Below are 26962 nucleotides of genomic sequence, written 5' to 3' on the forward strand. Positions count from 1 at the left end.
ACAATCCTAAAATTATACCAAAAATAAGAAGCAACCTTTGCAACCTAAAACAAAATATCCAATGATAAAGACTCAAAACTAAAACTAATCATAAACAACATACTTTTTTTTAAGTAATATTGAAAAGAAAAAAAAAAAATTCTCCACATGAGAAATCTAGAACTGCTGCATAATCACGACTACTAGGATACAAATTCATAAAACACAGAGTTGCCCTAATGTTTTGAATTTTGCAAACTCAAGCAAGTTGTAATAATTTTAATAGGGAAGTGAAATCAATATTAACTAAACTGGTGAAAATTGAATTGTTCTATAACTTCAAATATCCATAGACAATAAAATTTACTACAATTCAGAGAACTCACTGGGTTTGTTGTGACCTTCTAAACTAAAATGCATGAGAAAACTTGAGCACCAATGTGACGCTCGTCTTTTGCTTTTACAATGAGTCATTTTGCAGTTTCTTCAACATCTTCTTGTCCATAGCGATGCTTAAACTTGGCAATCTGTCCTAAACTTTCAGCCATTTGTCGTCTTGCCCTGAAGTGGTAGGCTTTACCAACATGGTGAATTTTTGTCATCATAATGTGCATCAATCTGCCACTCTGGGTCGCAGAGGATATCATCTGCATCTGAGGGTGAATACTTTATTCATTTTGGAAGAACCTGCAATTCCAACAACAGTAATTTTGATGGAGCCAGACATAAATGGAATTCCATTTATTAAAATAATATTGTAAAAACATTCATTAGTTGCAATAATAACATAATATTGAAAAACGCAAAATTAACAGCTATCAATAATTGCTTTTTCAACTAGGATCATGGAGGGGTCAATAAAATCTGAATGCAAAATCATAAATTTTATAAACTACACTCAAATAGCATTCAAAAGAAACATAAGTAAATTATTTAAAAATAATAATCAATTTACCAAATATGTTAATCCAACATTATTATGTCATCTAAACCAGGACAGTGCTTTTTCCCATTTGAAGAACTTGGGCATTAAACCCATTACCCCCACCTGCAATTACTTGAAGGTCTGCCAATTTAAGCTAATCCCAATTGGCAACCAAGCAAACACCATTAGGTATATATAAACCATAATACAGAACACTAAATATTTAGCTCAAAGATCATTATGAAAGTTTTAAAAAAAAATAAAAATAAAAATAAATATCACAAGATACAAATCCCATAAAAAGTAATAAATTTATCAAACAAGATAAGGCAAACAGAGCTCAATGCAACTGGAACTCAAACAAAAATTCATTCAAACCCACATTAAAAAGAAATTTATTTAGGCAACAAACGCTATTAAAACAAGAAACTAACAACATTTATGACAGCCAACAATTAATGAAAATCAAAGCTATTTCGCATCCAATAAAAATCAGAACAAAACTGAATAATAATCTAAAATCACCTGAAATGAGAAATTTTCATAATTTGTTTTGCCCTAAACGATGCATAGAGGTTAAGAACAGAAGACAGCTACTGCAACAATGAGATAGCTGCACAGAAAATTCTGGGCCGAGACTCCGAAATGATAACAGTGATAGCCGTCATTAAAATTATTATCTAGAAAATTATTTTTTTAAATATAATATTTAAAGAGTATTAAAAATAATTTAAAATTAAATTTAATAAATTTTAATTATAAAAATATTAAAATATTAAAATAATATTTTTAAATTATTTTTTTCAATAATATTTAAAATAATATTTTTATTATAAAAAAATAATTTTAGATCTCCAAAGACAATGTCAAATAGACACTATATGGAAACCCAACCCATTTACTTAAAGATGAGTTTATATTCATAATTTCATAAATAACTAACATCATTCAATCAAATTCATTGATTGACGATATTTTATTATTAAAAAATTTGTAAATAATTTGATAGTAATAAAAAAACAGAGAAATTATTTTAAATTATAATAATGAATATTAATTACATTAATCACATTTATACATCATGCTGAATCAAGGCATGGATCAATACTGAATATTTAATGAGACTAAGGATCTATTTAATTAAAATGTTATTTAAAAAATATACGCAATAACCAAGATAAGATATCGTTTGAGCAGGTGAGTGTAGTTAGGTAGGGGGTGGCTAATCAAACATAGAAAATTAGTAATTAGATATATGATTAATTATTTTATTAGATAAATTATAATTAATCTTTAAAATTTAGTAAAATTTATAATTTAATTTTTATATTTTTAAAATTAAGTAATTTAATTTCTGAAATTTATTAAACTCTATAATTTAATTTTTATATCTAATTTTCATTTAATTAATCATTAACAATAGTAAAAATAATCAAAATATCTTTAATTTTATATTTTTTTAATTAAAATAATTTAATTTTTAAGATTTTATATTATAAACAAAATATCCTTATTTAAATTTATTTAACTAATTTTTAAAGATTAAACTATAGTTTATCGGGATTTATTTAAGTAATTGGTGATATTTTCTTCACTTGTCCGATACGGAGCGTTCAAATTATTGATGGGAATCAAAAGTCAGTCAATTATTATTATTTTATGGCAGCATTTTGGAAAAGGTTCTGCAATGATTCCCTACATGCCAACGGCTGCTTGCGTTGAAAGATATCACCTTCACTTGATGCTAACTTCTTTTTTTCAATTAAGCATATAATACCCATCATTGATCGTCCAACCATTTTTTTTTCCCAAGAGCATCAAACCATTTCATATTAGTAAAAGTATTTGCAACAATAATTTTGAGATTGTGACATAATTATATTTATCTTTCATTAAAATATGATCTTAAACTTTTACTCACCTACTATTGCATTCTTTCTATTGACCAAAAGAACAAAACAAAGAATTCAAGTTCTAATCCATTAATATAAGTTAACATTTCAGTAAGTGATCACAAAATATATTAATAAAAAATAAAATAAATTAAGAACTTCCCTATAGATAATGCACAATTGCAATTCCAACACAAACGTTCAAACAATTTGTGGATTCTTGAGGTCAAATTTTATAATCAATCCATAAACATAGCACCATGAACTTTAACAAAACCATTGAACACCACGGCCCTATGATTTATGTCTCACCTGGATTTGGCAAACCATATGAGTGAAGAGATCAAGAAACAGACATTCTTTACATAAGCTGATTCATAACAGCAAACATTCCATATCATATTATACAATCTTAGTTTATACGAATACAGCATTGCTGAACAAACAACACAAAAACAGTGCTGAATACACAAACTTGAATGGGTACTACAAGGCGGCAAAACTAGGTTGACAACTCAAGCCTAGCTTGCTTATTTAGGCTACTGCCTGAATTCACTCAAGTACTAATAATATTCAATACTTCATATGCCACACTAACATATTTTATGAGACATTGCTGGTCTGCTCATCAAAGCCAAACCTTTAGTCCTTTACTGCCGAACTAGGCATTCTTGATTTCCACTCACCATGGCACAGTGAGAGCCCTTGTTAATAGCATCCACTTCCTCAAGAGAGTTGTTGGCATTTGCATCCTCAAGCAAGTCCTGAGCATCGTTCTCACTGCCTTTATCCCTGCAGGAAATGGCTTCAAAGATGAGAGCCTTCACTTCCTCAAATCTTGCTTCAGAAAGAGAAACCTCAGCAAGCAGCCTCCAAGCATTCTCCTCAGATGCCTCCTCATAGTCCTTCTTCCTCTTTAACACCATATGGCCACTGATTTCCCACACAGCTGGGTTCACTTGGGTATCAAGAAGTTCAGGACTCACTTCCCCAAGAGCTTGCTTCTCAGCGTAACACTGTTAATTCATTTGATAAAACTAAGAATATGAGTAAATCTATTATTATCATATCACGGAGCAGAGAGTCACCACAACCATGTTTCCAAGTTCATTACCTGTGGCAAAAGAAAGATGCGCTTTCCACAATCAGATATGAGCACATTGTAAGGTATGTTGTTATCTTGAAGAGAAATGCAAGCATCTGAGACGGTGTTGGATAAGTCTTGCACTGTATTGCCCCCCTCAAATAGAAGACCTCTGACAGGGTAATTCACTAGCTCATAGATTTTCACTCCACTGTCCAAAGTGGTTATCTTCTTAGTGGGTGCCTTCTCAATGGGAAATTGCACAGCCAAGTAGTAAGCCTGTTCCATGGAAATGATCAAATTGGTATTCCTAAATAGTACATATCTCCATCTATCTAAATATGATCAAATTGATATTCCTAAATAGTACATATCTCCATCTATCTAAATATGATCAAATTGTTTTTCCCCCCTAATCATCGATACCCTACTTGTCAAGGATATTATTTAAGTTCATTTAAGTCGATGCTAGGAGGGTGCAAACCTGGAAGTGAAGGTGGTTGATGGTGGCAAATGCACCCAAGCTGTTGTAACCCAAACGGAACCATGGATTCCCAGCTTCAATGGCCATGTAAAGAGCAAGCAAGAAGCTCTCACGGTCAATCCTCTGTGGCAAACACTCCAGAATGCGAGGGATCAAAAGCACATGCCCATACTCAATAGGGCTAACCTGTAATGTCAACGAAACAAAAGGCATAAACCAACTTCCTACAATCATAATGTCCAAATAAATAAAAGAACGTTAATTGTCTAGTACGAGAGCCATTAACCTACATTAATGGCAACCACACTTGGAGAATTATCAACATCAATTGGGGCACTTGGGAAGAACTGAACATCACCATCTTCACTCGATTCAAACTGGAAAAGGACCTCTTCTTGGCCAACTTTAGTGAAGTTGAATTTGTTCACATCAAAGGGCTGAAGAACCTCGTCAACACGGAATTCAGTTGGCCTCTTCTTTAAGTGGCGGCCCTCATTCAGCTGGGCAATGAAACCATACTCTCCAGGAATCACCTAAACCAATATAATCGAAGAATTTGATATAAATCTCGTATCCCCAGCTCAGAAAACACTATGTTGCAGAGTCTATGAGTTCCCAATTACAAGCCAAACTAGAAAAGAAAATTCATAAATAGAAGAACGGACCTTGGTTTCACAGGCAGTAACATCATAACGAAATAGCCCTCTCTGCATACGGTCCTCCCACTAAAAATCCAAGCAACCCAAAATTTTAACTGAAATCGTGACTTCAACTATAACAGAGAAAGAAAACATGAATTATAGTTCATAATTCTCCATTTTCTTAAATAATTATACCTCCCCAAGAAGCAGAGAGTCAAGGAATGCAACAGGAGGCTCGTTGTTCTCATTTCCAAGCACCTCCTTCTCGCTAACAATCTTGTTCAGTTTCTTGAAAGCGAACAAAGGGAGCTTTGCCCCTATTTACAAAAGAATTCTCAATAAATAAAAGTCCATCAGAATCACACATAAACAACAAGAGCGAGCGTTTCAACAAGTACCTTGAATGCAACACTTCTGAAGGCAATTTCGGCCACAGCCCCCACTCCGGCGAGCACCCTCTTCCGCCTCCTCTTTCTGGAAATTCGACACAACAGTAGGAACCCTCTTGATCCTTAACATCAAGCTTTCACTCATCTTTACTTAAAATTCCCAACACAATTAAATCCCAATAAACTTGCTTAATCGAGATCTAATACTTCTAAAAGACTCTTATTTGGCTTACAGCTTACAACTTAATCTTATGTAAATATATCCTAAACCTAATAGACAAAGGAAAGGAGGGAACCGCCACCAGCGAGAAAGAGGAGATCGGAAGGGCTACCGCCTTCGGAAGGCAAAGCACCACGTCCACCGTGCGGCGAAGGGTTGCTCTCGATCACACAACCCTTGCGTCGTACAGCCCGGACATGTATTAGAGGCCGAGTTACTCCGTATATAGCCGTGATGTCTACAACTTGTCTACCCTGGGTATTACCCCAAGAAACCTCTCTTTACAAAAACAAAACTCCACCCTTAACACCAAAACACCAATAGTACACTTGGGTCCCTAAAAAGGAGAAAAATAAGGCCTGAAACGAAGAATTCCAGTCACTAATCTCTGTTTTCTCAAAAATCTGATGTGGGTATTAGATTGCAGGAAGAAGGAAGGGAACTGAAGATGTGGGTATAGGCACAATTGGAGTAAAATTTGAGCGATGGGAGATGAGTGGAGGAGAGGAAGAGTTGTTATATAGATAAGAGGAAGGTGGTAGTTGTGGCTGTAATTGCCGTTAAGGTTTGTCGTAAAGGTAGTGATGCAAATATTGAAACTTGAAAATGATTTTAAGAGAGAGAGGGGGTACAATGTGTCGAGCCTTCTGGTTCGGCCGGTAAGCCCTATAGGGTTGGCCGCAGAGGGACCACGAAGGACGTACCGATAGGCACCCTCTTGCTTGGCCTTATTCCCTACGTTTTTTTTTTTTTTTTTAACTTGAGGCCGCTAATCAAAAGCTTCTGTAGTCTTATTTCTTAATCCCAATTAATTGGAAAAGCGAGATTACAAGCAAGATGCATTCTCACGCGCCCTCCGAAGAGGGGAACTGCGTGTTCCACGTGGAAGACTGTTTTTGTTTTGTAAAATTTCCACCTAATTTTTATTAAATATATAGTAATGCCGCCTAGGTTTTTACAAAGAAAAAGATTAAATTATTTTCGAATTTAGAGAATATTCAACTTACTAATTTTTTTATATTTTTATTATTTTTTATTACCACTTACTTTCCTAATATATTTTTAAATACATAATTTTAAAAAATTCTGGCTGAAAACGGCTTTTTTATAATTGATAATCAAATAATTAGGAAACCTGTGCATAATGAATTTTCCCATAATTACGGATCAATACCAAACTATGATTAAAACCCTTTACAAATCTCCCACGGTAAAGTCGGACTTAGTCAAATTTAAAAAAATATATACATGAAGAATTCTTTGTGTTAAAATAAATATACTAGGAAACGTTAAAATCGATGGAAAGGTGGTGAGGTGTGACAATGATAGGAAAAGTCCAGCGGAGGAAATTTCATTAATTGGTGGTTGATAATTGCACAAGGAATGGAAGCAAATCAAAAGAAATATTTGCGAGAGGAAAGAGTGGAGCCATGTAGTTAAACCACGTACCACTCCTCCCTGACAATTGGCCTGGCTTGCTCCCAATATCTCCATCCTGATGTCAGCATATGTCAATCAAACTTGCCAAAACTTTTCTCGTGATTTTTGAACTTGCCTGGAATCCTTCTCTTCACGCCTCTTTTTAATATTTCCATTTTCCAATCATTCATTGGTCCCTCACCCAATTGGCTTTCCAAGCTTTTTTTTTTTTTTTTTCTCATCATTCCTCAATTTAAGGGTTAGTTTCATTTTTGTCGTTAAGTTTAATTTATTGCAATAATTTTATTCATTTTAATTTGAGTTAAAGAAAAAAAAAAACTTATTTATTCTCGCATGTTATCATGAAGACGGAAATTACCTAGATGCCTTTCCCCTGACTCTCCAAATCATCTTTCTAAAAAAAAAGTTTTAATTTTAGTTTTATTTAGAAAAAATCTCTAACAGTTTTTTAACTTCATTTTATTTTTTAATTAATACTAAATTGATAATTAATCAAAATAAATTAATAAATTATTATTTATTAATTTTATATAAAAACTAAAATATTAATAAAATATCAAACATTAATAAAATATTTTAAATATGAAATTTATTATTATTATTATTTTTTTTTTTCTAAGTTATTGCAAATTAAATTTTAATTAATAATAAATAATATATAATTAATAATTTAATTAAAATAAAATAATTTTATTAATAATAATAATAATTAATTAATTTAATTATAAAAATAAAAGAAATTAAAAAATATAATTTTATTACAGATTATGTGACTTTTTTTTTAAATGAAACTAAAGTAAAATGATTTTATTTTAATAAATTAAAATTAAATGATTTAAATAAAATAATTATATAAGTTGAAAGAGATTTATATAATTTACTCGTATTATTAAAGAAATATTTTTATAAAATTAATATATATATATATTACTTTATTTTAAATTAATGATATTTAAGTTTTCATTTTCAATTATATGATATGAAATTTGATTATCAATAAGTTGTTAGATTAGTGGTGTATGTTAGTAGTATGCCCTAGAGTATATCATTTAGTATATATCTTGTACATATTTTTATTAATAAAAGGCATTTCCACTTTTCCGTTTACATAATATATTTATGTGTAATAGAAAATGTCCATTGATATTTTGTTAGAAATATTATTCTTAAATTGTTAAGAATATGAGTGACAATATTTCTAGTACAAAGTATCATAAATAGGTTCACAATCGAGGATACTTCATAATAAGGACATGACTTATCCAGAAAGATTGTATTCATATTTGTTTCCAAGTTATTTATATGAGATATAAATAAGATGGAATTGTGAGTCTCATGCCATATAACAAACATGATAGGCACTTATAAATGATAAGTAAGCCGAACCAGTGACACTTATGATAAGCACATAGAGTTTACTCTTGTCAATGTTTTGTCATAAATCATATCAGTGCATATAATCTTTAGACTTGAGATAGCACAGTTATCTTGTATATAGGTAGTTTGAGTTTGATACTGCTTTCATACTTGTACTGTGTATGGGTATATGGGCATTTGTTGGCTCCTACTAGTTATTTATGGAGGTAGGTGTTGATCAATATGGAATCTGTTCCTCAAAGTAAATAGAGATAAAATCCTATGTTCATTTGATTGTTCTCGATGTTTCAAGTTCCTGGCCAGGACAGATAGATTTATTCAGAAAATAGTTTCTGATGAAAAAATATTTTTAATCAAGAACTGAAATTAAAAGAGAACATAATATTCATAGCAAATGGAGTTTGACATAAACCATGACTCCAGCTTGAGTTGGGATTTTGTAACAGAGAGATTCTAGTGCATGGTAACATATGATTATAGGTTCATTTAAGGTAAACCTTATTACTAATTGGGTGGCCATGGCATGCTATGCCAGGTGTTAACCATGGTCTATGAGGTTCATAAAATGATTTAGAGAAATCATTTATGGTAAGAAAGAGTTCTGATGATATTAAGAGTTGATATCATGTCTCATTGCCAATTAGTGATAAGCCTAGTAAGTCACACACATACACAAGTTATCACCTATTTAAATATGATTTAATTAATTAATTAAAGAGTTTAATTGATTAATTAAATAGGTTTGGTTTGTAATTAAATTGCAAAGTCCCTAGCATGACTTGAAACCAAATATAGATTATTGGATGTATAATATAAGTTAAATTTATATTTAAAGTGTTTAAATATGAATTTAATTAATGATAAATTAATTAATAGAGATTAATTAATTAATTTATATTTGATATAAATTAATTAGAAGAAGATAAATAATTATTTTGGGTTGAGAATTCAAAATTAAGACACAGAGACATTTTGGTCATTTCACAGTGTGACACGTGGCACCATCAGATGGTGACACATGGGATTACACATAAGCTTACCAAATGTTTTTTAATCATGTAAGATGATTAAAATCAATATTAAATATAGGTTTGACACTTGGCACAATGTAATTGGGTCATTTAAACCTAGAGCTAATCAAAGGGTGACGTGTGGCAAGGGTTTAATGTTTTAACCTAGCTATTTAAGTATTGTTATTAAAAGAAAAATAACCAGCAGCCACTCCTCTCCTTTGTCACGCCACTTTGAGGCTTTTCATCTATTCTTCTTCATCTCTTATCAATTCAAAGATATTAGCCATCAATCTCTTGAATTAAGAACACTAGAAATTGTTTCTAGTGTCCTGTTTACATCTCTAATATTTTAAAAGATAGAACTTGAATTTCTAATTAATAGAAAAAGCTTTAGAAGCTGTTCAAGGGCTGCCATAGGTGTTCTTGGTGTGGACAAGCTAGAGGGACAACATCTAGTGTTCTGAAGACGAATCTCAAAGGCGCAGACACGTTGCAGTGCATCAAAATGTTAGTGTAATCGCTCTTGATTTAATATAGGGTTCTAAAATTAATCTGATTAATTTTAAAATCTCAAATGGCAAATACAGATTCAAAAACATATTAAAAGAGTTTTAATATGTTGTTTATCATTGAAATCAAATAGATAAAAATAAATCTTGCATGATGTATGTGACCCTAGGTGAAAATTTTTGAATTCAATGATATAAACTTGTGTTTTTCACGCTTCCGTTCATTCAGTGTGAAGTTGATTCTCAAATGAACTTTATTTATAAGATTAGGAGTTTAAATCTTAGAGTCAATACTACTCTCGACTCGAGTGTTAATAAATATTTGCTTAGTGTTTAAAATAAAAAAAACATAATATTCTACTATTTGATGTTTGAGTTTTAATTGGTATTATAAATTAGTCTATATATTTTAAAAATATTACAATAAGAACAAAGTTAAAGGAATAAAATTTTTTTAATAATTTCAGTTGTTATAAATATAAGGGTTAAATTATTTAATTTTTAAAATATAAGGAACAAGTTATATATCAATCAAAATTCAAAAATTAAATAATATCAATTTCTCAATTTGATAAAGATTTTTTTTACTTAAATTAGTGATAATATTAAATAAAAATATTTTTAATTTTGATTAAAATATAAATAAGAGATTAAATTATTTAATTTTAAAAATACATAAATAAAATCATAATATAAATTAAAAATTAAAGATTAAATGATAAATTTTTTTTAATTAAATAAAGAGCAACTAATTACAATATTAAATAAAAAAATTTTAATTTTAACTAAAATATAAGTAAAATATCATAATATTAATAAAATTTTGAAATTAAATAATAAATTAAGTAATAAATATATGAAACTTATTTTTAATACGAGCAGTTTGGAATATATATATATATATATATATATATATATATATATATATTTATAAAATATAAATTGTAATAATTTTAGGACTGACGGTAGTAACAGCGATGCTTATCTTAAATTTTGTCGTCACGGACACGGGTAGATCCCCAAGAGATTCCTATCCTTACAATAATCTTATGAGTTGATCAGTGGCCAGAGGCCTTTTTCTGTGTTTTTTTAACTGCAAAGGCATCTCGTGTTACAATGCCTGACAAGCATCATTACACAAAATAGAGCTAAGCTCGTAGAAGCAACTACAAGCCAATTTGTTACGCTTTTAAACTTGTATTCAGATAAGTCCTGACTAACAAAAGGAATAGTTATTTAATAATTTATTAGAAAACCGATAAGCACTAATTTGTCAAACGGTCATAAGTATCCAATATTAATTCGACATGTGACTTTATTTAATACTAAATTTATTGTTACTTGCACTCACAAAAATATGAACCTTTCTATAATTTGTGCAAAGCGCATACTTTGGAGAAATTATTCTATGGTTGCTCCTCTTCTTTTATATAAATATAATTTTTTAAATTTATTTTATTAAATATTATTTATATTAAAATTATTTATATATTCTTAACGTCGTGTAATAATAAAATTATAATTGATGATAATTAAATAATTTTATTAAAAGTAAAATTTCACTTCCCTTCTATTTTAGCAAAGAATGAAAGATGATAAAATTTCTTATGAATCCGATAGCCACGTTCGTACAACCACGTTGACATGTTGGAACTGAGGTTGGTAAAGATGATACTCGATGCCTGCAAAGCAATCACGTGGGCTGTTTTGATAATTAAACTCTAGATTCCTTCCACCCTGCACTCTGCCAGACGCTTACCTTATCATCTACGGTTTATTTCAACGACTCATCAGGCAAAATTGCGTCAAACCCGTTCAGATTCTGCATCAGTAAAGTAGAGGGGATCATTCTGTATATCTCATGCGCATACTTCTCTAAAATGTGCGCATGGTGGGTGTCCTGTTTCCGCTGATTGATTTAGTTCCTCAATCATCAACACCTTTCCTTCTTTCCATTGCTCAAAAGACTACTCCCACTCCCACGCGCGTAAGAGATTCGTGTTGCGAGTGGAAGTCGTGATTCCATTTTTTTAAAAATAAAATAAAAATAAACAAGTTACGAATGAATACTCCAATTTCTAGCGTTCACACTGGCACAATGAAAGAAGACACGAAGAGGCAGAGGAAATTTCCTGATGGAAAGCTTACATTTCAAGATAAAACAATCACTCTACGTCTTTCAGGATGGGGACAACTAGTACTATTTGTCCAAATATTCACCAACAATATGGGATCATCTTGCTTGAGGAGTCATGCGAGATTGAGAAGCTCATATCATGCTAAACTGTTTTCTTATGCTTGTTGTAAGTTTCAATGTTATGGGCTTTAAGGGTTTTGTATCATTTACTCTATTAATGCAATTATCCTTATCTCGTTTTAATAAAAAGAAATTGGGAATTTTGGAGCGTAATATCCCAATCAGAAAAGTAGTAATTGAGACGTCACCAGCCACAAATTTTCAAAGGTTATTATTATAGGTAAATGATACCGAGAGGAGTGGCCTAACTGGTAACATGCTTTCAAGCCTAAATGCGTGTATAATGTGTTCCAGCAGTGCCATAACTGTAGGGATTACGGCATCAACACATTTGTTTTCGTGTCAATGGACTATTGGATTTGGACTTTGGATATAAAAGTCAAATTAAAAATTTTATTTAAATTAAAAGAGATAATGAAATTTAGTTTTAAAGAAGTTGAGCTGGCTTCTTGAAAGCGGCCCACACCAAGCCATGGTGCCATTGGGCCCTTCAGCCCAAAATGATGCACAAGTCTGCATCCGCATCAATTCCTTCAAACCTAATTGAAGGTTTATCTTTTTTTTTTTTAAATAAATTTTCAAAAAATAAAAATAAATTTTAATTAAAAATTAAACCTATTAATTTCGTTTTACTTCAAAGCATATTATAATTATTTTATTTTTACTTAATTTTAGAGGTAATTTTTATTGATTCTCTTAATTTTAAAATTTATTTCACTTTCATCCCTTGTTCTTAATTTATTATAAAAATTTTTTTAAAATTTTAATTTATTTCATAAAAATCTCCCTAACCTAACCTGCAATAAGTTAAAAATATGAAGTTATTTTCTTTTTATCTATCTGTTTTAGAAATAAAATGATAATTTAATCCTCTTCACTGCTTTTTTGCTCTTTAACTTTTATAATTAAATTAATTATTTTATTTTATTTATTAATAAATTATTATTTATATATTATTTATTACCATTAAATAAAATTTAATTAATCTGTTGTGAATTGTGTAGAGATTTCTAGGCAATATGGCATTTAAAGAGGGTGACATATAGAGTATTTAAAAATGTTTGCTCACTTTCTCTTTTTTATGCATTAACAAATTTTAATTTACTTTAATTTATTTATTTTGATAACTTTTATATTAATATACATTATAAAGACACATCTTCAATTTATATATATATATATATATATCATTACAAAAATGCATTAAATTTGGAAGAGAATTTTGCATAATTATTAAATATTATTTTCTTAAATATCCTTTATTAATCTTATTTAATATAATATTATTTAAATAATTTCATATTATTTCACTAAAAAAATTATTTAATTACTTATTTAACTCTAAAAATTTTTAAAATTAACTTTAAATATGTAAATAAAAAATAATGAAATGTATTAATTGATAGTATCATATTTAAAATGAAAAGATTTTAATTTTTCAAATTAAAGTATTTTTTTATTTTATTTTACTTTTTATTTATATATTTTTTATAATTATTTAAAATATTAATATAAATTTTATACTAAATAATTATTTTATTAATATTTTATATTTAAAATTAAAATACTAAAAAAATTAATAAATTTACTTGCAAATATGGGCATTAAGGTGTTAATCTCAAAAGTTAGGGATGGTTAATAAAAGGAAGATTCTATGGTTACCCGTGAGGTTAGTTTCAAACTAGACCGGTTCGATTTCAGTGCCGGGTCTACCCAGTAGATAAAATAGCTTGCAATACCGTCGATAATTGCGACCGTTGAATGTGGAGTCATCAGTGGGATGGCAATGGCTGAGAAAAACCTCCTCCTCCTGTACAGAATCAGAATACGAATTCCCATACGCACCCAATTTCCCTGCTCGTGACGCAACTATCTTCTCCAATACCTTCCTCTTCTTGCATAAGGGTAAGCCTCTAAAGCTTCTTCTTCTTCTTCTCTCTCCCTACGCATTTGCTTTCGATGGACGAGGTCATGACGGGCTCTGACGCATCATCAAGCTTTCGATCAACATCATCTCAGCCCTCCGTTTTTCCCTCCAACACCCCTCTCCTCTCTGCTTTCCTTGCCTTCGCTCTCGCTCAGTTTCTTAAGCTCTTCACCACCTGGTACCTCTCTTTTTCTGTCCTTTATATTTATTGTCCTGTAAAATTTTCGTTTGCTTGGTTTTACTGGATTCTTCGATTAGTGGTGTACTTGATAAAATAATGCTATTGGGTCTTTATTTTTGGGTTGATTTAATGGGTGTTGCTCTTATTTATGTATGCCCTTACTCCCCGTGTGAGCAATGTTAGGAAATTCTGTGCCCATTCTATGTTTTAGCTATTATAAGGATATAATGTTCTTCTTGAATAGCATTAATGGGCCAAGAAAGTCAATGAATTTGAAGTTTGAAAGCTTGTGCATGTTGTCTATATAAAAAACCTAAGTTAAAATGTTAATTATATTTCTGCAAGTAGTTACAAATTGTTGCTATTTTTATTTTGTTGCACTTCAAATTAAACCACACATTTAGGTGTGCCAGTGATAAAGAGCGCTGCATACAAGTAGAGACGATAGAAAGGGGAAAAAATTCGCCGTAGAAGACCAGGGATAAAAGTTATAAGCAAGTATTTGATTTCTCAATAACATCTCTCAAAGTATGACTCAAGAGAGCTGAAGGGAGGGAAAGAATTCACGTAGATGACCTCAGTTACTATGGGATTAAAGATTATATGAGTTTTTCTGAGCCCTTTGCATTAATAAAGTAAAGAGCTTTAGTAAAGAAGCAAGATGGTGCTTAGGTTTCCATCACTTAGAAGAGGTTGAGCAATGTTGGGAAAGTGGAATACTGAACATTGTATGTATCTAATTTTTCGTTATATATCAGCTTGCGCACTTACTAAAATAGAGGAATAGGGAGAGAAAGACATAGAAATAGATGAGAAAAGATAGAAGTAGATGAGAAAATAGAAGAGAGAGTAGATGAGAAGAGAAATAGATTGGATGAGAAGAGAGAGAATATTTCAAAGATGAGAGATATCTTTGATTATTAATGATCTTGGATTGTAACCACTTTACAAGTAAGCTCCTATTTATACTTTTTTGGATCCTATAACCGCTCTCTACAATTACAACTGATTGGAGAGTAATTACAATAGACTAGTACATTAGAATCTCCCTATTTAACTGCTTTACTAACCTCTTATTGCTTTACTCCTTACTCATAACATTCCCCATTCCTTAAAATCATTCTTGTTCTCAAGAATGAAGAAAATGCTGGAAATGAAATGAATTTCATGTGTTGCCTTCTCATCAGCTGACATAATGTGGGAATCTCCCATAGCATCTTCTGCGGGGCAGTTAATTCTCTGAATTTTGGAATTCCAAATATTAACTTCATCATATGTTTAGTTGAAATGTCCCATAAATTTGGCTAAAAGTTGCAGGTAATAGTATGAACCATTAATGAACAAAGAATTATTATTTTTTCTTTTTTTTTTTTTTCTCCAAATTTCCTGTGCTTGTTCCTTCAAGGTTACAATGCCATTTGATGGCTTAACTTTCTTCCTTTTCCTTCTTGATATTTCCCATTCATCTTTCATGAGACTTATAGGATTACAACAACTGAACTTACCATCTTGGCGCCTACAATTCTGCCACTTGCTTATAGTACCCCACACTTTTTGTAGCTTCTTTATCTTTCCTGTTTTCAAGAACATCCCCAAAAGTTTCTGCGGCAAGAATTTCAGTTTTAGCTTCTGCATTTCCCATAGCAAATTCTAATTTCCTATCATCACCATCTTCATCTTCCTCTTCCTCATATTCCTTTCTTGCACTAGACAAATTAGAAACAAAATCCTGCTCCTTCTCAATATCAGGGCACTTATCTTACTTATTGGAAGTTTCATCAAGGACAACTTCTTCTTCACTTGACTTTTCAAGAATTGGATCCTCATTATTAAAGACTACAACATTCTCCTTTGCCACTTGAATTGCTTCAACCTACTTCTCCATTCTCTCTTGAAATGACCTCATATTTCTCTAATTTTTGTAACAGCAATTCTTCCTGCCTTTTTAATACTATGTCGACAATTTCCATAATCCTATTACCTAACTTTTGTTCCCAAGATTGATCTTTTGTGATCCTCTTGTAGAGGCTGAGTGGGATATTGGAAAAGGAAGAAGAACAGAAAAGAAAACTGAATAGAGGAAAGGAAAGAGAAAATAGAAGAAAGGAGAATTTCAGGAAGTTCCATGAACAAGTTTCTTGAAATGTGGGAAGTGAAAAATTAAAGAAGAAAAATAGAAGAACAAACCGGAAATCAGCAGAAGAACAAAGAAATTTGATACAAGAATTTCAAGATAGAAAGAAAGAATAGAGGGAAAAACCTGTAATTGAGGAGTGCAAATAATTGCAACTTCAGTAAGAAAGTTTGGAAGCAATCCCACCTCAGAACCAAGCTCTGATACCAATTTGTTGCATATCAGCTTGCACACTTACTAAAATAGAGGAATAGGGAGAGAAAGAGATAGAAATAGACGAGAAAAGAATAAAAGTAGACGAGAAAAGAGAAGAGAGAGTAGACGAGAAAAGAGAAGAGAGAGTAGATGAGAAGAGAAATAGATTGGATGAGAAGAGAAAGAGAATATTTCAGACATGAGAGATATCTTTGATTATTAATGATCTTGGATAGTCTCCTCTTTAGAAGTAAGCTCCTATTTATATTTCTTTGCATCCTATAACTACTCTCTACAGTTACAACTAACTGGATAGTAATTATAATAGACTAGTACAATAGAATCTCCTAATTTAACTATTGGACTAACCCCCTATTACTCTACTCCTTACTCATAACATTTTTTTATTCTTCTTGCTTTGGAGTACTAGTAAATCATAATTATATGTGTGTGGGGACCTGTGGACTATTTTACAATGAGTTTGTTTGTTTAAGAATAATAGCTGATGTTATTGATTCAAAGTAACCTGGCCTGTATTTTCACTCATTTGTATGATTAGAGTAACACGAAATTTAGTGAAAGGAAAATCTTGTTTAATAACCATTTCCTTATGCCCCTATTTCCCTTGGTTTTTTTTCCAATATATCATCCTAGATGTGCAGGTTCAAAGAGAAGAGATGGGATTCTAGAAGGATGCTTGGATCTGGTGGAATGCCCTCATCACATACAGCAACTGTGACTGCTCTTGCAGTAGCCATTGGTCTACAAGAAGGAACTGGAGCTCCAACATTTGCTATTGCACTGGTTTTGGCATGTGTTGTATGTATTTGTTAACCAGGTGTTGTTCATTTTTTGTGTTGACATGCTTGATTATGCTGAAGAGAACAGATTTTTTCCTCTGCTCCCACCTTCATATCCTGTTCTCTCAAATGATCTATTCTTGCAGAAAAATATTGCTTTTCCCCCCATAGTTATGCTGCTGCATAGTCATATTGTGATTTATGGTGCATTAGTTATTTTGCCAACTTCCATACTCATTTAGATAATTAGAGATCTCCACAATTCATTCGCAGTTAAAGCTTCTCATATAACGTGTGACTTTTTGCAGGTTATGTATGATGCTACTGGTGTCAGACTTCATGCTGGTCGCCAAGCTGAAGTGAGATCATTTACTGCATTATACTTTATCATATGCATATTTGTTCAACTGAATTAATCAAATTCGTTGTGGAATCTGGTGAAGTTCTCTAATAAAGCATGGATAATTTGAAAAATTTTCCAGGCCCTATCTAATTTAAACTAACAGCGTCAGCTTGGTAGATTGTATTTGCAATGTCTACTATCTGTGGCTCAATGTTGAAATATTTCTTTCTTCTGTTCAATATTTTTTTAAAATAAATGTGAAATGATAACTTCCCCCTAAATTTCATCCTGTGTATACTAAATAGGATGAAAATGCATTTTCATAGATTTTTTTGATGTTTGATGTTGTCATTCTGTTAATTTGATTGTTAGAAACCTTTATTGATCTTGACAGTCTTTGATTTTAAGGCAGCTATAATAATGTTATTGAAATATAACCTGTTTAGTGTTTAACAATTAATACAACATACAAGACTTTGGATGCAGTTTTTCTGTGAACATTCATATGGTTCTTATAATTGATAAGCTTCTAAAGTAAAATAGATCAAGTAGGATGACATTATGCTGCAGTAATTTGCCGATTGTTGATTTTGGTTTGATTTATATTTTGTCAATCTAACTAGTTTGTGAATTGGTAGCTCTTCTGGTTTTTCCATTTGTACTGGACATACTTTGTCCTGTGAACAATCATTAAACAAAGGACATTATGTTTAGGATGCAAACACTGGTGTCAAACAGTAAATAAAGAGCTTAAATTGTTGATAATATTTTTATTTTAACAAAATATTTATGAAAAAATGTACTTGCACATGCAAACTGCTCCATGATATTCTGAGGAAGGGAAAACACATGCATTTTATCATCATTGGGATTGGGGTATACCTGGCATGTAAGTGCTTCAAATCTTACGGGTTTCATGGTTACCATAAATTCTTCCTTGAATTTTTGCTTGGTTGTGTTCATTCTATAGCAATTTTTTCTTTGCCATGAAGTTGAACATTTATTTGCTGCTAACAATTACATTCATCATCATGGTACTATTTGCTCTATGCCTACCCAATCTTTGTGGTTGTAGTGTAGAATGCTTTACCTGTGCATGTTTATATTTTTCTTTCTAACTTGTATCCTTTCGCATTTTGCAGTTACTAAATCAAATTGTATGTGAGCTACCTCCTGACCACCCTGTCTCCAACGTCAGACCTCTTCGAGATTCGCTAGGTCACACTCCTCTCCAGGTAAGTGGCAATTGCACTTACATTTTTATATATACTGAAGTTAAATTATCTTTTCCCCCCTCAGTTAACTGGATTAAGGCATATTCTACAGAAAAAAAGGATTATTTCTGTGGGATGATGAATACCTCAGCAATAGATCATCTTTAGTGGTAGATGCCAACTCTTGTACCGTGTCTATAGACATCAAATGGACTCCTAGGTCAAGCAAGTGACCAACAATAACTTCTCTTCTTCTTGGCTCTTCAATTGGCAGCATTAGATGTTTATTCTATTGAGAATAGGTTAGCGTGAATGATTCACTTTTACCACTGCCATTTTGGTCGGATCCAACTAGCCTATTGTGTCTAATATTTAACCTAATGAGATTGCACTTAGTACACATAGATAGCAGGAAATCCATGAAACAATGCTAAACAGTTCAGTGTAAAAGTTCCAATTGTGCATTTTTAAAGTTGAACTAATGCAACAATGTTCTCAGAGTTGCATTGCCATGATTCTATTCTGTTCCAGAAAAAAAAATTGTTTTGAATCTAGATGCATGGAAATTCCAGTAAAGCTATTAACTGAATTAATTTTGTTTGATTAAATTTGCCATACTGCCTCAGGTTGCTGCTGGTGCTGTGCTGGGGAGCATTGTAGCATTTCTCATGAGAAGTTCCAACTAGCGGATGATCTCTCTTATGTCCAATGGTGATTCTTTGACCAATTCACGGAACACTCAACAGGCTCACACTCTGCAAGCATATTTGCTCCCTCATGGAAGAATCAAAACTTTCTGCTTCGTGGGGCCGTACTCAATGTTAATGGATGGGGGTCTTCTGTTGGCATGTACGATAACTTGACCGAGTGATGCGTGTGGGTGTGTGTGTGTGTTTGTGTATATATATATATATATTTTTTTTTATTGAAACTCGAACTTGAGACAACTATGTGTATAAATTTAGTTGCATATTATTGTCTTGATGAGTACGAGAGAAATGTAGTCCACCCCTCTTTTCTTCTCCCTCGTTTGGTGGGGTTTCTTTTCGGTTTTGCAGAAGCTCATCCTAGCGGACGAGGAATAAGGATAACTATTTGCCTCATTCACAATGATTCTCGTCTCCATGGAGATACTCAAAAGTTATAATATTTAGTTTAAAATTTAAATACATGTCAATCGTTACTTTTTCTGGAAAAGCTAGGCTTATTCTATATTTGGCAGGTGTATTTATAAATTTAATCAAATTTGATAAAATATTTAAAAAAAATGTTGAATTTTATATAAAAAAAAATCCTATTACAGTGGGTGTAGAATTATTTTTTTTTTTCAAAAAATATTTTTAACTAAATAACCAAATATTCGCAAGGGCGCTACTAGAAATCTGACGTCGTTTATTTTACCTGCACTCGGCGTTTTGCTTGTAAGCTCATAAATCGCTTCGAATTCCCATTTGCCGTAAATAACCAAATTCAAAACGAAGATGAAACCTTTCCCTCTCAGATTCTGAAAAACTGCTCGGTTCGATGGGCGAAGCAGCGAGTCCCAGGCAGAGAACTACCATGGCGTATCGTCTTCAATCACCGATTAATTCCTTCTTCCTGGCCTCAAACAACGACCAGCTAGAGCGCGCTCAAGTACGAGCTGCACGTGTACCCGCCACTCGCCTTAAAGCCACCACTTTTGCCGCTCCTTCTCCTCCTGATCCTTGTCTTAGCAAACAACAGATCATCGAGTTGTTTTAGAACTGCATCAAGCTCGCTAGCGAAAATTTCAGTATATATACTCCTCTCTAACGTGTATGCTTCGAAATAGAATAATGTTAGTCGAAAACTGCTTTTCTTTCGCGATTGAACAAATGAAAAATTTTTGAGGTGCATTGCCTGAATGTGGTTTTCTTTCTTTCTTCCCTCGTAACGTAGAAAATAGATCAGAAGAACACTTGGGAGCTGAAGCTTATAGACCATCTTGGTGATATTATTAAAGTCGCATCTGAAGCTGATACTGAGACTGATTTCCAAAAGGTATGTGAAAAATTAATTGCTTGGAGAAATTGCGTTGTTATGTTTTCGTGTTAGCTTGTTGATTAGTGTTGAGTAGGCAGGCAAGTTACACTTTGGAAGCAGGAGTGAAAATCTACTCTGTGAGGGTGGATGCAGTGCTCTCTGAGGCATATAAGGTTCTTGATGGGCTCGGTCGAGCCAGTCTAGAAGGTGAACCAGGTATCGGGAATTCGGTTATTACTTTCTTTCACATTTGTGTGGGTTTCAGTACCGCGAGTGGGACTCCTATCGGGTTATTGTACATTTGTGAGAAGACCTTGGTTTTATATATAGAGCTTTAAGATGACCATGCTCCAGGAACATATATTTATTTATGCTATGCTCATTATGGTATACATGGTGTTGGAGTGCCTTGGAATGACTCGTATCTAGAAGTTGGTCATTACGTTGTGAACGAATTTTTTGGTTGAGATTATTCTTTTATCCCTGAAATTGTGAATTAATTGAATCTATTCTGATGTTTATTTCTGTTTTGTCTTACCTGGTGAAAAATAAGAGGTTTGTTTGAGTTTTGGTGCCGGAGACTTCTGTGACAAAGAGTGATAATGTCAAGGTGTGGCAAGATAGGAGTCATTTTAAGAAAAATTCTGGGAAGAAGGTAAACAGTAACATGATATATTCTCTTGGTGAATTATAAGCACAGATACATATACAGCAAAGTCATGCAATTGAGTTATGCAGATTTACCATTGTCAACATTGGAATCCTCATTTGAAGCCCTAAATGTGAAAAGTTTTGATGGTAAGTGCAAATCCTACATTTCATTTGCGACTTTTGTTTTCTTGTCCCTATCTTGCTTGTAATTTGATTTCTTGGTTTTCCTCTGTATCATCAGACATCTGCACAATTTGATGAAGGAGGAGCCAAGGGTCTCCTATTGAATAATCTTGGAGTATATGGAGGATGCCAGGTGCTTTTTGATTCTTTTGAAGTGCCAGGGAAGTGCAAATCATGTTTGCAGAAAAATGATAATCTAGATATGATTGATATCTCATTTGCTAAAGGTGTGACATTGCTAACAAGGACATTGTTATGTTTCATTTATTTTTCTGAAAATCCATGACTGAATGCTAGTTCCTTTTTTTCTGTAAAATTCATTTGCTTGTTATCTTTACAGAATCTATTGAACAGATGGAGAAGAACATTCTGGCAAAGAATGAAATTTCTCCTACTCTTGGGGACATCATCTGTCATTTTGATGAAGACAATCAAAGATCATCTGAAACCTTTGGTGTAGGCCAGAAGTTTGATGCGAGAGCTAATGTGTCTGGCACTAGTGAAGTCAATAAGGATAATAATTCATTTGGCAACTTTGAACCCTGGGCTTATAATAATGACAATGAGTCTAGCATTTTCAATGAGAGCTTTCCTAATGATTCTGCTCTTCACAGTGATCATCAGGTGTCTTTTTCATGCTATTTTCTACTGTAGTTTAAGTCCTAGTTTTCTCATTGCTCATCTAATGCATCCTTCGTTTTGTACTTTACTGAAGAGAAAAGAGGTAATAAAGGGTACTTAGACAAACTTGGTGTAATTTTGTAGGAGAATGATCTCTGTATGTCTTTCAAACCTGATGTAGATCAAAGTTTTGAGAATGTTACCATGTTTTTGTTTGAAGGGTTGGGAATTACTTCAGGACGAAATATGTGGGCAGGTCCTGATCACTGGAAATTTCAGAAGTATAGGTGTAAGTATCAGCAAGGACAAAGGAAAAGCTGTCTTGGCTTGCATTTTGTGTCTTGCATATCCATTTTTTCCTGCTACTTAATCTGGTATCCTTTTTGTAGGTCAAGAGAATGTTTCTTTTGCTGAAAGTGGTTGCACAACTAAGAGACTCAACTCAACTAAGCCTTTATCCCAAAAATTTGGGGTCGGCTATATGGATTCGCTTTCTCCACTCTAAACGATTTTGGGTTAAATCCTCAGAAATATGTAATGCTTCTAGGTCATGTTGTACTACTCTTCTCCAAGTCAATTTAGGTCTACCCCTTTTTTTTTTTTCTATCCTCTAACCTAATATGCTCTACTTGTCTAACTTGAGCCTCCGTATGTCTACACTTCACATGACCAAACCATCTCAATCTCCCTTCTCTCAACTTATCCTCAATTGGCACCACTCCTACCTTTTCTCTAATACTCTCATTACGGACTTTATCTAATCTAGTATGGCCACTCATCCACCTTAACATTCTCATCTCTGTAACTCTTATCTTAGACGCATACGACTCCTTCAGTGCCCAACACTCACTACTATATAACATAGCCGGTCGTATGGTTGTACGGTAAAATTTTCCTTTCAACTTATTAGGAATCTTGCACAACTAAGAGACACAAGAGCAAATATCAAGCAGAGGATGACATTGATTTCATTAAATCATTGAACAGGAAAAGAGTTGATATCTTTGCTCCGCCTAAAAGTCTGAAGTCTTTACTACTACCTGCAAAACAAGCACCATGTAGCAGCACACTTCCAGAAGATTGCCAATATCAACCTGAGAATCTTGTGAAGTTGTTTCTTCTTCCTAATGTTACAGTAATATAAGGTTCTACATAATAGCTTTTAAATTTATTATGTCTTGCCAAAAATATGAGAAGCTAAAAATTTGGTCAATAGGCTGTCTAGGTCATCTTGATCTCAATCTGTAGCATTCAGTCCAGCATTCACAGTACTGAGTTAGCAAAAACTCCAACATTAGTTGACTTTAAATATTTGATGGTAAATTTTATTGTACCATATCAGTTATGGTGACATGGAGTGCAAGTGACCTAAACCACACAAAATAAAATGTGGTGTTGCTACCTCATAATTTCAGTCTTTTATAACTGCTTTAATTTGGATGGATTACTCCTATAAATTAATGAATGCACAGCTAAGGTCCTTGATCTTATAATCAATTTAGTAAATTCACTTCTTTTACTGTGGAAGATTCTAACACTTCCAAATGTTATTTGATCAGTCCTTCAAGTAGATGGGGGATGTGAGGAGATTGTTAGTCATAGGATTAAAATCGGATGGTTGAAGTGTAGACGTGCCATGGGACTTTCATGTGATCGCAAGATTCTCAATAAGTTGAAAGAAAAATTTTACCATACAGCCATACCATCGGCTATGTTATATGGTAGTGAGTGTTGGGCACTGAAGGAGTCGTATGCGTCTAAGATAAGAGTTGCAGAGATGAGAATGTTAAGGTGGATGAGTGGCCATACTAGACTAGATAAAGTCCATAATGAGAGTATTAGAGAAAAAGTAGGAGTGGTGCCAATTGATGATAAATTGAGAGAAGGGAGATTGAGGTGGTTTGGTCATATGAAGTGTAGACATATGGAGGCTCCAGTTAGACAAGCAGAGCACATTAGGTTGAGCACATTAGGTTAGAGGATAGAAAGAAAAAAAAGGGTAGACCTAAATTGACTTGGAGGAGAATAGTACAATATGACCTAGAAGCATTACACATTTATGAAGATTTAACCCAAAATCATTTAGAGTGGAGAAAGCGAATCCATATAGCCGATCCCAAATTTTTAGGATAAAGGCTTAGTTGAGTTGAGTTGAGTTGTATTATAAATATATATTTTTCTAAATAATTATTCAATTTTAGTTATGGAAAAATTATATTATAATTTTGGTTACAAAAAGTCATTGTTTTCGATTGAGAAAATAGTTAGAAAACAAAACTTTTATTATAAAGGAAAACAATGGAAGGTTATTTTCCAAATCTTAGTTAATTTTGAAAAGTGAATAGCTAGTTTTTTAGTTTTTCATTTGGAAATTTGGCACATGCGAATAGGAAATTTTGTTTTCCAATTTTCTTGGAATACTTTATTAAAAGAACTACCATAGTTTTTTTATAAATGAACATTCCTTTAGTTGCTGGATCAAGATTGATACATGTTTGATGTTGCATAATGACAATGTGATCATTATTATTTTAAGTCTACTTGCTGCATATCTCAGTTTGAAATTTTAGATAAGCTATATTAAACTTGATGCAGATCATAGTCGCAGCCCTGGTTTATAGCTCATGGAATGGACACTTTTAAATCCTATCCTATCTTGTACAATTAGAATTCTCATGTTGCTTCTGTTTTAATTATTAATTAGTTAATTCATATATTTAAGGTTCTCACTTTCTTCCTCTTTTGACATTACAAATTGACATGTTAAATATTTTTGTACTATGAAATTTCAAACTCTATGAATACATATTGAGAATGTATATGAATATATTTTTCCCCTTCATATAAGGTTTGCAAAGATGTAGTGTCTTTTAGACATATCTTGGTCGTTTCCTATTGATTATCAAGCTGCAGCTGTAAAGGATATTTCACCCTGCTTGTGCTTCATCTACCTTTTACATTTAGCTAATGAGTATGGTGTTATGACTAAGTAGTTAGTGAATCTCTTTGCATTGTAATTGATAGGAATCATCAAATCAACAATACAACAGTTATTTCCTCTCTCTAATTGTTCTCTCTCTCTCTCTCTCTCTCTCTCTCTCTCTTCTTCTTCTTCTAATTCTGGTGTTATGGTGTTCTGAGATTTTGCTATGTAACAAACTGGTATCAGAGCTGTTAGATCAATGGACAACATTTATGGCAGATTACTCTTCCCAAATACCAGGTTCCTTCTATTCTTCTCTCTTCCTCTCTTCTTTCCTCCAATTCTCCTTCTTCTCTAAGATCTTTGTCTTCTCTCTATTCTTCTTCTTCTTCCTCTATTTCTTCTTCCTTCTTCCCTAAAATTTCTTCCCTTTCTTCCCCTTATTTCTTTTTCCTTCTTTATTCTTCCTGTCAGTTCTTTTCTTTAAGGTACAAACTAGTTTGTTGCTATGTAACAAACTGGTATCAGAGCTGTTAGATCAATGAACAACATTTATGGCAAATTACTCTTCCCAAATACCAGGTTCCTTCTATTCTTCTCTCTTCCTCTCTTCTTTCCTCCAATTCTCCTTCTTCTCTGAGATCTTTGTCTTCTCTATATTCTTCTTCTTCTTCTTCTTCTTCTTCCTCTATTTCTTCTTCCTTCTTCCCTAAAATTTCTTCCCTTTCTTCCCTTTATTTCTTCTTCCTTCTTTATTCTTCTTGTCAGTTCTTTTTGTTATGGAAAGTCAATCACTATGTTATGGAAAGCCAATCACTATATTATTTCTCTGTATATTCTGTATTCTGTATTCCTATTTAGGATTTCTTATTTAGGATTTCTTCCTAATTAGTAGAACACAATTATAGGAATCAATTGTATATATATACCCATGTACAGATTAATTGAAATCAATGAGAATCATCTCTTTTCATCTCTTTCTACATGGTATCAGAGTAGGTCATCAATCTAGGGTGACTATTTGTTCTCACTACCCAGCTCAGGAGAGACCTTGGCCGCCGACCGGCCGTTTCGACCCCGATCAACATCACCGGCGTTGCCTCAACCCCCTCATTCCGCCACTGTGTGCTGTTGCCTGATCCAGTATACCATTAAAGGACTTATGAGGTTTGGCTCTCAGATCCTATTTTGGTATTTGCTTGATTTGTGATTTTGGGTTATTTTGCTGCTATAAGCACTTTGTATTAGCGTTTCGGTTAGTTTTCTTTGTCTCAACAAATGGCAGACAATAAGAATGTTATTTCTGATGTGATTCCGGTGATGACTAAGATCACGGAACACAAACTTAATGGTTCGAATTACTTGGAGTGGAGTAAGACTGTTAGGGTCTATTTGTGTAGCATTGATAAGGATGATCACCTTACTAAAGATCCACCCACTGACGATACACGACAAACTTGGCTAAGGGAGGATGCTCGGTTGTTTTTGCAGCTTCGGAACTCGATTCATAGTGAGGTAATTAGTTTAATTAATCACTGTGAATTTGTTAAGGAATTGATGGATTACTTAGATTTTC

General features: G+C 32.6%; 2 protein-coding genes and 1 pseudogene across 3 annotated transcripts; 2 read left to right on the forward strand and 1 right to left on the reverse strand.

The window, feature by feature from the left end:
• Positions 1–3139: 3139 nt before the first annotated feature.
• Positions 3140–6371, reverse strand: LOC110669975 (GDP-L-galactose phosphorylase 2). Its single transcript, XM_021831873.2, has 7 exons — positions 5404–6371; positions 5201–5322; positions 5030–5089; positions 4655–4897; positions 4365–4550; positions 3911–4159; positions 3140–3812 (listed from the first exon to the last, which is right to left on the reverse strand). Exons 1-7 carry the CDS (start codon positions 5537–5539, stop codon positions 3447–3449), a joined length of 1362 nt encoding a protein of 453 aa, XP_021687565.2. The 5' UTR covers positions 5540–6371; the 3' UTR covers positions 3140–3446.
• A 7579-nt stretch (positions 6372–13950) lies between these two features.
• Positions 13951–19976, forward strand: LOC110669974 (uncharacterized). 2 transcript variants are annotated; one of them, XM_021831872.2, is made up of 5 exons: positions 13951–14315; positions 17310–17466; positions 17756–17806; positions 18933–19025; positions 19631–19976. In XM_021831872.2, the coding sequence occupies exons 1-5, from the start codon at positions 14170–14172 to the stop codon at positions 19688–19690; spliced, it is 507 nt and encodes a 168-aa protein (XP_021687564.2). In that variant the 5' UTR covers positions 13951–14169; the 3' UTR covers positions 19691–19976. The 2 variants fall into 2 exon arrangements, with proteins under 2 accessions (XP_021687564.2, XP_058001324.1); XM_058145341.1 differs by having other exon boundaries at positions 14172–14315; positions 17302–17466.
• A 227-nt stretch (positions 19977–20203) lies between these two features.
• Positions 20204–25459, forward strand: LOC110669991 (condensin complex subunit 2-like; annotated as a pseudogene).
• The last annotated feature ends 1503 nt before the right edge of the window (positions 25460–26962 follow it).

The sequence above is a fragment of the Hevea brasiliensis genome, chromosome 4 (assembly GCF_030052815.1).
Source record: "Hevea brasiliensis isolate MT/VB/25A 57/8 chromosome 4, ASM3005281v1, whole genome shotgun sequence".
Taxonomy (NCBI): domain Eukaryota; kingdom Viridiplantae; phylum Streptophyta; class Magnoliopsida; order Malpighiales; family Euphorbiaceae; genus Hevea; species Hevea brasiliensis.